General features: G+C 43.9%; 1 protein-coding gene across 1 annotated transcript in view; it reads left to right on the top strand.

Moving 5' to 3' along the window:
- LOC311137167 (SH3 and multiple ankyrin repeat domains protein 2-like) overlaps positions 1-14,524 on the top strand; it is a gene marked incomplete at both ends in the record, with an annotated part of 136,220 nt that overhangs the window by 39,046 nt on the left and 82,650 nt on the right. Inside the window, 3 exons of the mRNA XM_084171517.1 lie at positions 2,225-2,302; positions 5,384-5,450; positions 13,331-13,646. Of these exons, the coding sequence (XP_084027643.1) occupies positions 2,225-2,302; positions 5,384-5,450; positions 13,331-13,646 (461 nt within the window). The remainder of the gene's footprint in view (positions 1-2,224; positions 2,303-5,383; positions 5,451-13,330; positions 13,647-14,524) is intronic.

The following is a 14,524-nucleotide window of genomic DNA, read 5'->3' as shown; positions in this document are numbered from 1 at the left end:
TTAGCAGCAGAAACAGAGGAAGAGAATGTAGAGAGGAGGGAGTGAAAAGATGACAGGTCCGCAGGGAGTCTAGTTTTCCTCCATTTCCACTCGGCTGCCCGGAGCCCTGTTCTGTGAGCTCACAATGAGTCGTCAAGCCACGGAGCAGGAGGGGAGGACCGAGCCGGCCGGGAGGATAGGGGACATAGAGAGTCAAATGATGCAGAAAGGGAGGAGAGGAGGGTTGAGGAGGCAGAATCAGGAGATCGGAGGGAGAAGGATTTAGCAGAGGGAAGAGATGATAGGATGGAAGAGGAGAGAGTAGCGGGAGAGAGAGAGAGTGAAGGTTGCGACAGCACATTACCATCTGAGTAGGGGTAGAGTGAGTAGTGTTGGTGGAGAGCGAGAGAGAAAAGTATTCAAAGTAGTGGTCGGAGACTTGGAGGGGAGTTGCAGTGAGATTAGTAGAAGAACAGCATCTAGTAAAGATGAGGTCAAGCGTATTGCCTGCCTTGTGAGTAGGGGGGGACGGTGAGAGGGTAGGTCAAAAGAGGAAAGGAGTGGAAAGAAGGAGGCAGAGAGAAATGAGTCAAAGGAAGACGTAGAGAGGTTAAAGTCACCCAGAACTGTGAGGGGTGAGCCATCCTCAGGAAAGGAACTTATCAAGGCGTCAAGCTCATTGATGAACTCTCCAAGGGAACCTGGAGGGCGATAAATGATAAGGATGTTAAGCTTGAATGGGCTAGTGACTGTGACAGCATGGAATTCAAATGAGGAGATAGACAGATGGGTCAGGGGGAAAAGAGAGAATGTCCACTTGGGAGAGTGGGACCCCGGATAGCACTAATCATTTGCTGAACAAACGATCCTACTGGAGGGCTGTGATTGGTTAATGGCCTATAATATAAATGTCTATGTATAAAATTGATAATTTCTTCAAAAGTATCAGAGAGCCCACTTGGAAATGTGAGATGTTTGAATAGTATATTGTTACAAACAATATGTCTAACAAAAAGCACAAATCTAAAAGGGCACTTTAGAGATATTAATAATAATGATGTATTTAATGTTGAATCAATTTATGTGAAAATTCTATTTCAGAATATAGCCATACTCCATATTTTAGAGCACACTATAATGACTATAATGACACCAAGATGTATAATGACACCAAGATGTATAATGACACCAAGATGTTGTCTGTACTATGCACGGCTCACGGATCATAGGGTCTTACAGGAGGCATGACAGGAGGCATGCATAGGTCTAAAAAGGGCCTAAAATGGCCACTTTCATCATGATTTTCTAAAAAATTATTTATGATACAAATGTAAAAAGCATGTTAAACATCCTTCCTCCCAATAAAATTTGCATGGAAAGGGAAATGGGATACCTAGTCAGTTGCACAACTGAATGCATTCAACTGAAATGTGAGTTACTAAAAATATTCTTTGGGCCATGCTGGCGTGGAATCGCCCAGTAGGCGGGGTATTAGCTTGAACTGTGGTGTTTGTGTGTGTGTGTGTGTGTGTGTGTGTGTGTGTGTGTGTGTGCAAGCACTGTTCGTGCGTGGGCACCTGCTTGTTTATGTGCCTGATTGTATGTGTTTGCGTGCGTGCGTGTGTATGTGTGTGTGTGGGCACGTGTATGTGTGTGTTTGTGTGCGTGCGTGTGAATGTGTGTGTGTTTGTAGTGGAGCCTTCCGTGGGTGGGCTGCTGAATCCAGCTAGCAGCAGGCTGTAGTGCCACATACAGTTACCACAGCTCCACAGGCTGGTTATCTCTTTCCTCACCAATCTTTACACTACATGTGGTCAATGCACTGAGATCCTTACTGGAGAACTGAGGCTTTACCTGGGAACACACATAGGGTATCATCAGCCAGACAGGGTGAGCTGCAGCTCCAGGACAATGATCAGTTCTGGAATGTTCTGGAATGAGTTCTGGATCAGTTGATGAAATGGAATGCTTGAGCAAGATGGTTTCTGGTTCTCTCGTTAAATGGGTTCAGTACAGAAGAGGGTAATACTGTACAGTAGCTGGCTGCAGAAAGACAAAGAGAGAGAGAGAGAGAGAGAGAGAGAGAGAGAGAGAGAGAGAGAGAGAGAGAGAGAGAGAGAGAGAGAGAGAGAGAGAGAGAGAGAGAGAGAGGTGGAGTTGAAATGAATGAGGTCCTGGTCACAACCCTTCCAGTGTCTTACTCTGTTCTCACTCTCTCTTTTTTCTTTCTCTCTTCCTCCCTAAGGAACACTGTGCCAGAGTACTGGTTGTTCGTGGTGCCAACAAGGAAGTGAAGAACTACAGAAGCCAGACACCATTCCAGGTATGGACTGACTCACATCTCTAACCATTACTGCTCACAGTAAAGACTTGCTGTAGAATATAGATGGCTACATTCCAATCTCCAGTCTAGCATGCCACATGGCCCATACATTGCTTCATTCTTCTACGTGGTAGGCTACATTCTCATCATCCATTGTTTCCATTACTGTTCTTTTCTCGGACGAATTACATCAGTAGAGAGCTTGTTATAATAGTGTAGTATGTGATACTATTTCTGCAGGCTGTGTTTTCAATCCCATTTTGTTCACTTGCGGTTTCAAAAAGGAAAAGCAGTAGGATTGTTACTGATTTAAGTAAAGCACTATATGAGTCAGTGGTTCCTTATATGTTAGTCTTTTATGTAACTGTGAACAAGCAGTCAGTGGTTCTTGGATAATTATTCATGTTTTAATTGTTGTTTACATGCATGTGGCAGCATTCCACTGTGTTCTAAATCTCCAACAACCAATTAGTCATACTGTAGGTGTGATGCATTTTGGGAGTTGAAGTAAAACATATAGAATGGATATCGAATAGCTTCCTAGCTGTAGTTGACTGTATGTTGTCTTTTTCCCATTTATCATTCATACTCATTTTACCATCTGTGTGATGTATGAAAAATGTATGCACTCACTAACTGTAAGTCGCTCTGGATAAGAGCATCTGCTAAATTACTAAAATGTAAATGTAAAATGTGTGCTACTTTTCATGCAGATACAGTAATTCCTTATCCCACAAATAATTGAGCCGTGAATTCACACGCACATTGTTTTGACCCATTTTATTTTACTGGCAGTAGGCCTATACAGCTGATAAGACATATTGCTATTTAAATAGCATGGCAAAATAAGAATTACTGCATGAGGTACATTATTATCAAGCACACAAACACAAATAATGTTTATTCTGGGAAAGAGTCTCCCATTGTGGTATGTTTATGGTTCAAAGTTGAACATCTTTCACCAAATCCCCTCTTTACCTCCTCATGCTATCGTAGCAGTCTGAACTCATCCTCAGTTGCTCTGAACTCCTATTATTTGGTCTGATCCCCAGCTGAGCCAACTGTCTTCTCTTGCATCATGTAGGAGTCAGTGGGGTGTTGCTGTTTATGTAATGTACTGATGCATCCTCAAATTCTCTCTATTATTCATTCATCCCTTCATACTTCTGAAGTTATGTTTCTTGCCTCAATGACTCCTTAATTACAGCTCATTTGAAGGGGTCCATAAACCGCATTCACCTCGGCCAATCAAATTCAGATTAAGTCTTCCCAGTTAAACAGGCATCTGCTGACTGATGGTGGCAAATTAAGAGCTGAGACTCAGGGAGCATCCCAAATGGCACCCTATTCCCTATATAGTGCACTATGGGTCCTGGTCAAAAGTAGTGCACAATAGAGGGAACAGGGTGCCATTTGGGACGCACTACTGATTCAGAGCAAATTGGACCACTTCACTTCTTCTTCTTCTTGCTCCTCTTTCCTGACCCACTTTCATCCTGAAATCACATCCCGCTCCACTTCCTAGTACACCCTGCCATCATACATATTTGTGGTCCTCTGTAGCTCAGCTGGTAGAGCACGGCGCTTGTAATGCCAAGGTAGTGGGTTCGATCCCCGGGACCACCCATACACAAAAAAAATAAATGTATGCACGCATGACTGTAAGTCGCTTTGGATAAAAGCGTCTGCTAAATGGCATATTATATTATTATTATACCTCACCTTACCTCCATATGGTTTGAGACAAGGTACTCCTTCCTCATCCCCCTCTCCATCTCTCTTTTTCTCTCTCTCTCTCTCTCTCTCTCTCTCTTCTCTCTCTCTCTCTCTCTCTCTCTCTCTCTCTCTCTCTCTCTCTCTCTCTCCCACCCCTTCTCTCTCTCTCTCTCTCTTCTCTCTCTCTCTCTCTCTCTCTCTCTCTCTCTCTCTCTCTCTCTCTCTCTCTCTCTCTCTCTCTCTCTCTCTCTCTCTCTCTCTCTCTCTCTCTCTCTCTCTCTCTCACACCCCCCATCTGCTCTCTGTTTCTCAGTCCCCTTGTTTTCCTGTCTGTCTTTTTCTCTCTGTCCCTCTGTGCCCAGCCATCATAACTTACCTCCATATGGTTTGGGACCAGGTAAACAGACAGCAGAGCAGAGAGCGAAGCGCATATGGTATACTTTGCTGTGCAGTGTTAAGAGGGGGTATAATTGTTATAGCAGAAGGGATCTAGGAGGCTATCATCATGGTTATACTGTAGCAGAAGGTTGTTTCTGGGAGATGAGCTGGGAAGCAGGAGTCATGTCATGTGTTGTCACCCCCAGAGAGGACCTCCTGGCTCTCATCATCGAACAATCAGCTAGAGATTATGCAGCCTCATTCTACACTCTATCATGCATTACATTTCAGCACTACAACTCCAACTGTAGGGTTATTGCTGTATTACATTGATAGGTTAATTGCACTCATTTCAGTTGTGCATCATAAAGGAAAATGTTATTTGGTTTTTCAATATGGAGGGATGAGTTTATTCAGTTTATTTCCGTGATAAGTAGTGATTCAAATAGTGATTTCAGTTGTTATTTTCAGTGACTAAACTATCTGGATATTCATGAGAGGTACTTTATGATTCAGGTGGAGACCTCATTTGGACTTTGTTTTCAGTGACTAAACTATGGTCTACCTGCCTTGATGCAGCCTGAGCCTCACGTCGTTTTTCCTACGCCACTGACCTGACTTATGTAAGACTGGCTAAAGGTGGCAGGGTCTACTGGCTGGATATGTGTTGACTCACCCACTGTGGCTGCAGCTCGGCTGTCCTCCACCCACTACAGTACAACTCTTACCGGGCTGTTGTTTATTGTGTTATTATTAATAGCTATAATGATTTCAGGTTGCATTTCATAAAAGTGAGTCCTTTGACAGTGGGTATTAAGTTGTTTTCTGACAAATAATTGAGGCACCGCACGTGGGAGGTCATCAGAGCAGGTAGTCAGGAATCTTCTATAATGAATACCATAGGTCAGATTTTTTAAAGCCATTTTGCTTGATTTAAAAATATTACTATGATAAATGCCTGAACACAAATCTATCATTCTGTTCCAGGTGGCCATCATCGCGGGGAACTTTGAATTGGCAGAATTAATCAAGAATCACAAAGAGACTGATATTGGTAAGTTACTGAACTAAACAATTATCTGTGTGTCTAAATTGGGTTTATTTAAGAGAAGAAGAAGAAAACGTTATTGTTTTAATATAGGAAATGGTGAGACTGGTAAACCATTGAGCGCAGCAGTCAGTATGGTTGACCAGGCTAGGAAATGGTTGCTAGCAAATCTGTTGTATTGAATGCGATTCAAGTCATGTCCAATTCATGTGCTTCTTTATGAATGTTGTATGTTGTTGACCAAAGATCTTCCTCTCTGAATGGGCCCTGCTCTTTACTGGTTGATGGACCTGCACTGTGTTTCCTCTCTCACCTATAGACAGTCAGTCTTCTGCTCCAATCCCACATCTGCTTCCACACTTAGCTACAGTACACAGTGGAGCTGACCTACATAGTGCAGAGTAGAGAGACTGGGATGAGAACACACGTCACACACGTCACACACGTCATGCACGCACACATACACACACATATTTATAAAGTGTACTCTTTATAATAGGTTACTTTACTGTATAACGTGTAATGTATAGTACAGTATAGAATGCCTCTAAAAAGACAGCATACCTTTGAGAACTAAGAACAGCATTCCAGTGGTTGTCTGTGATTTGAATGGGACAATCTCCCTCTATTCTTCACAAAGGGCACATCCATCCTCTTTTATCCTCACACTACACCCGTTGAAAAAAAGGTGCTATCTAGAACCTAAAAAGGGGGGGGGGGGGGGTTTGGGTTTGCAGCTTTTTCCTGCAATCTAGAGCATGACTCATTATGGGTAATTCTATGTAAAAAATATGTACATTTCTCTGCATAGGCTAAGCATCTGTTTATCTGTTCAATTGTCATTTTAATTAATGATGCACATTGATTCTTTAACCTTGGGCTAAACCAGGGTCACACAGAGTGTTTCTTAGTAGTCTTAAAGACATCTACTTTGAAACAAAAGTACACACCTAACACACATAGTTATGGACTTTAAAAAATCCAGTTAAAAAAGCATGTCAAAAATGTTATCAATTGATTTGCATTTTAATGAGGGAAATAAGTATTTGAGCCCTCTGCAAAACATGATTTAGTAGAGGTCAGACATTTCTTGTAGTTGGCCACCAGGTTTGCACACATCTCAGGAGGGATTTTGTCCGACTCCTCTTTGCAGATCTTCTCCAAGTCATTAAGGTTTCGAGCCTGACGTTTGGCAACTCGAACCTTCAGCTCCCTTCACAGATTTTCTATGGGATTAAGATCTGGAGACTGGCTAGGCCACTCCAGGACCTTAATGTGCTTCTTCTTGAGCCACTCCTTTGTTGCCTTGGCCGTGTGTTTTGGGTCATTGTCATGCTGGAATACCCATCCACGACCCATTTTCAATGCCCTGGTTGAGGGAAGGAGGTTCTCACCCAAGATTTGACGGTACATGGCCCCGTCCATCGTCCCTTTGATGCGGTGAAGTTGTCCTGTCCCCTTAGCAGAAAAACACCCCCAAAGCATAATGTTTCCACCTCCATGTTTGACAGTGGGGATGGTGTTCTTAGGGTCAAAGGCAGCATTCCTCCTCCTCCAAACATGGCGAGTTGAGTTGATGCCAAAGAGCTCGATTTTGGTCTCATCTGACCACAACACTTTCACCCAGTTCTCCTCTGAATCATTCAGATGTTCATTGGCAAACTTCAGATGGGCATGTATATGTGCTTTCTTGAGCAGGGGGACCTTGCGGGCGCTGCAGGATTTCAGTCCTTCACGGCGTAGTGTGTTACCAATTGTTTTCTTGGTGACTATGGTCCCAGCTGCCTTGAGATCATTGACAAGATCCTCCCGTGTAGTTCTGGGCTGATTCCTCATCGTTCTCATGATCATTGCAACTCCACGAGGTGAGATCTTGCATGGAGCCCCAGGCCGAGGGAGATTGACAGTACTTTTGTGTTTCTTCCATTTGCAAATAATCACACCAACTGTTGTCACCTTCTCACCAAGCTGCTTCGTGATGGTCTTGTAGCCCATTCCAGCCTTGTGTAGGTCTACAATCTTGTCCCTGACATCCTTGGAGAGCTCTTTGGTCTTGGCCATGGTGGAGAGTTTGGAATCTGATTGATTGATTGCTTCTGTGGACAGGTGTCTTTTATACAGGTAACGAGCTGAGATTAGGAGCACACCCTTAAAGGGAGTGCTACTAATCTCAGCTTGTTACCTGTATAAAAGACACCTGGGAGCCAGAAATCTTTCTGATTGAGAGGGGGTCAAATACTTATTTCCCTCATTAAAATGCAAATCAATTTATAACATTTTTGACATGCGTTTTTCTGGATTTTTTTGTTGTTATTCTGTCTCTCACTGTTCAAATAAACCTACCATTAAAATTATAGACTGATCATTTCTTTGTCAGTGGGAAAACGTACAAAATCAGCAGGGGATCAAATACTTTTTTCCCTCACTGTATTAAGGATCCCTATTAGCTGCTGCCAAGGCAGTACATCATATAACATTATTATACCACTACATATCTAAAATACAAAATGTTTAATACCACCACACCACCATGGTATATAACATCGTAACACAATAATTAAAGCAATTTTAGTATTTTCTCAAGTCTAGCAACCTTGCCAGCAGGCATGCCAGCTAAGATAGACAACTTACTCTAACTTGATTGATGGCCTGAAATGGCTTGGTAGCTAGTTATGAGGTTGGGAGATTGGGAACCTATCTAGCTGGCTAGCTAAAGCCAACTTCATAAAATTGCTAGGTGGCTAGTATTACAGAGAAACAACAAAACATTTGCATTTTATTTATTCATCAAGAAGGAATCAATAGGCTACATAGCTTGATCAAATTAAAATACAAAAACACAAATAACATTAAAGAGGCTATATACAAGGAGTACCGGTACCGAGTCAATGTGCAGGGGTACAAGATAGTTGAGGTAATTCAGGTAATATGTACACGTAGGTAGGGGTGAAAGTGACTAGGTAATCAGGTTAGATAATAAACAGAGTAGCAGCAGCGTATGTGAAGAGTGTGAAAGAGTGTGAAAGTATGTAGTGTGTGTGTGTGTGTGTGTGTGTTGGTGAGTCAGTGTAGTATGTGTGAGTGTGTAGGTAGAGTCCAGTGAAAGGAACCACTTACTAGGGAGAATAGGAGGGGGTACTCTTTGCCTGGTTCAGTCATTGTGCCCCCTCCAAAAAATACAGCTGACATATGTTTAAAAATAATTATGATAATACGTGGGCTTAAATATGAAGTTTAGTAATTCATTTCATTATTTTAACTGACAAATCTGAGGGGGCATGTGCCCTTGTGTCCCCTATTGGCATGACACCTCTGCCTACAGTCACGCCATGACAACCTATAGTATCTGCCTTGTTCAACAGTCAACTATGTAAATCGTTGTCACATATAGCTACCCAGTGGTTGCCATGGTTCCCAGATCCATGTGATAATAGGCTTAGGGGATCTGAATCTTTGGTTCCTTGATGATGATGATGGGAGACCCATGGGTAGTCTCTTTATATGGTATAAATCTATGCATTGATGGTTAGTTTTACAAAAAAAAAATTGAACTCATCAGTGCTGTTTACATCAATGTCCTGTGAACGATTATCCACCTTGCATCATTGTATGATCTACTGTATCACTGATCTATGTGGTGACGCATTCGATGCCAGAAGTGTTGTTCTATCTCTTTTGCTATCTCTATGGATCCATCACTCAGGGTTTGTGATGCTCAAACAAGATGGTTCCTCAGTATTTTACACTCTTTGAGATTGATCTAGCACAAGCTGCTCATTCATTTGTTTTGTGTTTGATTGATTGAGTGGTTGATGTCGATGTTCAGGTTTTGAAGTGTTAATGTTATTCCTTGGAGAGGAGAGCGGTGGTTGGTGGTTGTCAGGTTGCTATCTAACAATCTGTATACCAGAAAAGAGAAGAGGTGATCATAGGGATTCCCCCATCCACAATTCCCCTGTAACCTACAGTCGTTTAGCTGTTAGATGTTAAGTTAGTTTGAAGTCATAATGCTTTGTAATTCGTCATAGACAGCATATTTTCGGCACAGGAAATAGAGTCACCATTGTCATTTTCTGAACCATCAGAGTAAGTGAAAATATTGCCTTATAGGACTGGTTTCTATATATTTATTTAGCTAGGCAACTAATGACCACACCAATGGTTGAGATACATTTTGAGCAATGTTGATGGAAGGATTATTTCTAAATGCCAGGCTCTGAATTCATTATGCTGTTTCCCCAATGAAAGTCCCAAAGGTATTCCGAAGAGGTGCTGAGTCTGACATTATAACATTTCCTAATATCAGAACATTTGTTAATTTCCATCACATTCCCATTGGATTTGGATTGTGTCTTGTACTGTCAATGCTTGGTTACAGTGCTTGGGAATAACACCATATATACATAAGGAGTCAGATAATTTCACAACCAACAAGCAACTTGCAAGTGACAAATTTAGACCTCCTCGCTAAGGTTGCCTAGCAACACAAAGGGTTTGTTTCCGATACAGCTGTTCCCGCGAAAGCAAGGGTTAAAATCCCATCTCTCACAGCTCAGCCCGCTCTCATTGAACATTGATTTACAGTATGCATTTCTCATTTGGGTGTTTGACAGTCATATATTGGAAATGTGCCTGTCCTGTCATCTATGGCAATATCATTAACTTGGTTATTATTGAAGTAGTTTTAGTTAATGCAGCGCTTACTCTAGTTGATATAACTAGCAGTGCTAATGATAGTAATCATAGTTGATGTGGTTTAGTTGAATTCTCCCCATCCATAATGATTATAATAATGGACACATTCTTGCTGCTTCAAGTCAAGCATAATATCCTGTGCTGCTTGTCTCTGTGCTGTGAACCTGGGTGAAGCTGAGAGAGAGAGTGTGTCTGTGAGAGAGAGAGGGAGAGAGAGAGAGAGAGAGAGAGAGTGTGTCTGTGAGAGAGACAGAGAGAGAGAGTGTCTGTGTGTGAGAGAGAGAGGGAGAGAGAGAGGGAGAGAGAGGAGAGAGAGAGAGAGCGAGAGAGAGAGAGAGAGAGAGAGAGAGAGAGAGAGAGTGTGTCTGTGAGTGAGACAGAGAGAGAGAGTGTCTGTGTGTGAGAGAGAGAGAGGGAGAGAGAGAGAGAGAGAGAGAGCGAGAGAGAGAGAGAGAGAGAGAGAGAGAGAGAGTCTGTGTGTGAGAGAGACAGAGAGGGAGAGAGGAGAGAGAGAGAGAGAGAGAGAGGGAGAGAGAGAGAGTCTGTGAGAGAGACAGAGAGAGAGAGAGAGAGAGAGAGAGTGTGTCTGTGTGTGAGAGAGAGAGAGAGAGAGAGAGAGAGAGAGAGAGAGAGTCTGTGAGAGAGACAGAGAGAGAGAGTGTCTGTGTAAGAGAGAGTGTCTGTGTGTGTGAGAGAGAGAGAGAGAGAGAGAGTCTGTGAGAGGAGAGAGAGAGAGTCTGTGAGAGAGAGGAGAGAGAGAGAGTGAGTGTCTGTAAGAGAGACAGAGAGAGAGTGTCTGTGTGTGAGAGAGAGAGAGAGGGAGAGAGAGAGAGAGAGAGAGAGAGAGAGAGAGAGAGAGAGAGAGAGAGAGAGAGAGAGAGAGAGAGAGAGAGAGAGAGAGAGAGAGAGAGAGAGAGCGAGAGAGAGAGAGTGAGTGTCTGTGAGAGAGAGAGTGTCTGTGTGTGAGGGAGAGAGGAGAGAGAGAGAGAGAGAGAGAGAGAGAGTGTCTGTGAGAGAGACAGAGAGAGAGAGTGTCTGTGTGTGAGGGAGAGAGGGAGAGAGAGAGAGAGAGAGAGAGAGAGAGAGAGAGAGAGTGTGTGTCTGAGAGAGAGAGAGAGAGAGAGAGAGAGAGAGAGAGTGTCATGAGAGAGACAGAGAGAGAGAGTGTCTGTGTGAGAGAGAGAGAGGGAGAGAGGGAGAGAGAAAGGGATATGTGTGTGGCTGGTGCGTTGTTCACTCATCCTCATAGTCAGTGACAAGCGGAATCATGTGGGGTGGGCTCTCTCTGTCACCAGTGTGCCTGCCTGCCTGCCTGCCTGCCCAGCCGATCTCTCTCCCTCCCATTGTGACTCGCTATACCACTGGAACTACTCGCTGCTGCTTTTTCACTCTACAAAACTCGGATACATTTCATATTCACTCCACATTTCCAATACATAATTAAACAATAAGGAAAAGGGGGAAAATGAAGTCTTTTCTGAATGCCTTGAAGAAAGAAGGTAAGCTGTTGTGGTTGATTTGGAGGATTTTTGTAAGGGCTTTGATGGCTTTTAATGTTTTGAGTGGTGATTAAAAGTTTGTGTGGAATACAGAAGCTGAGAGAATGAGTTCTATACTGTACATTGTGTTATGCCTTTTAATTGATATGGTAGTTCTATCTTGACAAAAAGCAGCATGCAGTTTAATAACGGTTCATTAACTAAAGCAATTGTTGAATCACTATTAGTTACTGTTGTATAACTTGTTTTGTTTGTATAAATATTGATGGTTGCTTTCATAACCACTTCTCAAGAGGATGTTAACTATTTTGGCCCACAGTTTTCAAAGAACAGCCTGGGAAAGTAATATCTGTTTACAGGATATACTGTAGAGCTCAACCTAGGTTGTTAGTACCTTAGGTTGATTTGACGAATAATGATCAATGTCAACAACTCACAATATCTGACTCTACGAAGTAAACTAACTTTTTGCGACAGGTGAATTGTAAATTGTCTGACAGTTTTTGCAGAAGAGATAGAGCTATATTGAACTGTCATACAGACACAGAGAGAACGCATTTGTTATGATATGTCACTTTATTAAGCAGATCCAAGCATATCACCATAACTTTATTAGCTTTGCCTCTTCCGTTGATGATAGGCCATTCAGATATCACCGTTATTGGGAGAGAGGTGAAGAGGGGGTGGGATCTGTCTTGTTCAGGCAGTGGGGGGTTGGGCATCTTACCTTTCCTCTCTTTGTGCCTCATGGGCGTACACTTTATTGTATATATTTTCACAGAGTTTTGGAGGTTCACTGGCACTGCTTTACATTGTGCAATCAGGATTTGAATCTTCCTCGGGGGGAATGCATAGCCTTTTTGTCAAATGTATTTTGGAAATGTTTTAAATAGATTACCCTTTTCCTATGACAGTGTACTGTGATTTTGGCTGTCTTCCCTCTCACAAAGTGGCCTATCTTTGCTGGGTTAAATCATGTGGATGCTGTATATAAGCCTCCTCTTCCTCCTGGTATTTAGTAGGCAGCGGAGAAATAAACATCATCATTAATCATGCTTCAGCTGTGTGCACAGTGTGCTGCTTCAAACACAGGGGAATTCTACCAAGGCTCCTAATATAGCTGGAGTTGAATAGAGTCCTCTCCACAGCCAGCCTGTTCTGAGCCGGTGAGCCCAGCAAGTTTGGAGCTCTCCTTGCATTTTCACTGAGCCTCAAGATGCTTAATGCCTCAAGGTTGTTAATTGAAAAATGAGTGTGTGTGTGTGTGTGTTGAGTATTCTGCTAACTGACCTGCTTCTATTTGAGTTTCAGAGGAACAATGAAGAATGTGACGTAATACTCTACCATGATGAAACTTGGTCTAATTTCTCCCTCCCTCCCTCCCTCCCTCCCTCCCTCCCTCCCTCCCTCCCTCCCTCCCTCCCTCCCTCCCTCCCTCCTTCCTTCCTTCCTTCCTTCCTTCCTTCCTTCCTTCCTTCCTTCCTTCCTTCCTTCCTTCCTTCCTTCCTTCCTTCCTTCCTTCCTTCCTTCCTTCCTTCCTTCCTTCCTTCCTCCCTCCCTCCCTCCCTCCCTCCCTCCCTCCCTCCCTCCCTCCCTCCCTCCCTCCCTCCCTCTCTCTCTCTCTCTCTCTCTCTCTCTCTCTCTCTCTCTCTCACTCCCTCCCTCCCTCCCTCCCTCCCTCCCTGCCTCTAGTGCCTTTCCGTGAGGCGTCGGCCCAACCCACCCGGCGCAAGCAGGCCCCACGGAGCACCCTCGCTGCACCACGGCCGGCGCTCTTGCGCTCCAACAGTGACAACAACCTGAACGTGAACAACCGGTCACCCCTGCCATCCCCGAGCCACTCTCCCCTGCGTACCCTCTCCCCCCGTCGGCCACAGCAGCAGCAGATGCCCAGCCCCAATGGAACAGTCAGGACCATGGGGAAGGGGGCTCCCCGCCCTCCCCGCTCGCCTTCTCTGGGGCGCCTGGGGGAGGAAGCACGGAGACAGACCTCTCAGCGACAGCCCAGGTCAGTCACCAACCAGGGTTTGAATTATACATTGACTCTTGAGGGCTCCCAACTTCTTTTGCAGGTGCCCAAAGTTAAATCGTGGATTTATTTAGGGGGGGCCCAGCCCATAATGATATCTCAATTCTTATGGGTGGGCCCTGATTTGTTATGGGGCTGCCCAACCCTACTAGACCTCCTTTTAGTTAAACCATGTCACCAACTTTAGGGTGCGACCGCTATAGGGTGTAACTTTCCAATTAGTGCCTTTGGTAGTTTACAGGACCTCTACAAACAGAGTGCGAAGGATTTTGGCCCAGAAACTCTGTCCCAATGAGTCCCTTGTGTTCATGACAGCTTGGGGAATAGAGATGGTAGATGTGTCGCACTCACTGCAGGTCTGATCAGTCTCTCTCATGAGAGTGTGGATGTTTGTTTATGGATGTGTGTGGATGTTGGCCCAAAAACAGTCCCTGGTGTTCACAGCATCTTGGGGAGTAGAGATTCTAGATGTGCTCCACCGTCGGTCCAATCCGTCTCTCTTATGAAAGTGTGGATGTTGGAGTGGATGTTTGTGTTGTAGACAGGGGAGGGAAGGGTTTGTTGTGTTGGGATGAGTGAGGCCCTGGTCAAAAGTAGTACACTATATAGGGAATAGGGTGAGAGGAATTACAGGCAGACAGAGGAGAGGCTTGGCAGGACAGCTGTCCCACTACGCCTTGGTTTATGTGCATGGATTCCCAAAGCCAATCGGGATAACTCTTCTTGAACAATACCCCAGTCCTACTTCAGCAAACTGCTTTCTGTTGGTTTACCCCACACCACCCTCCTACTTCACATCTGTCATTGTCACCGTGATATACAACCAGATTTGAGTAGAGATCATTTTTGGTCCATGT

Source organism: Coregonus lavaretus, assembly GCF_964263955.1.
Source record: "Coregonus lavaretus genome assembly, chromosome: 11".
In the NCBI taxonomy this organism is placed as follows: domain Eukaryota; kingdom Metazoa; phylum Chordata; class Actinopteri; order Salmoniformes; family Salmonidae; genus Coregonus; species Coregonus lavaretus.
This window is presented reverse-complemented; position numbering and strand designations above follow the sequence as displayed.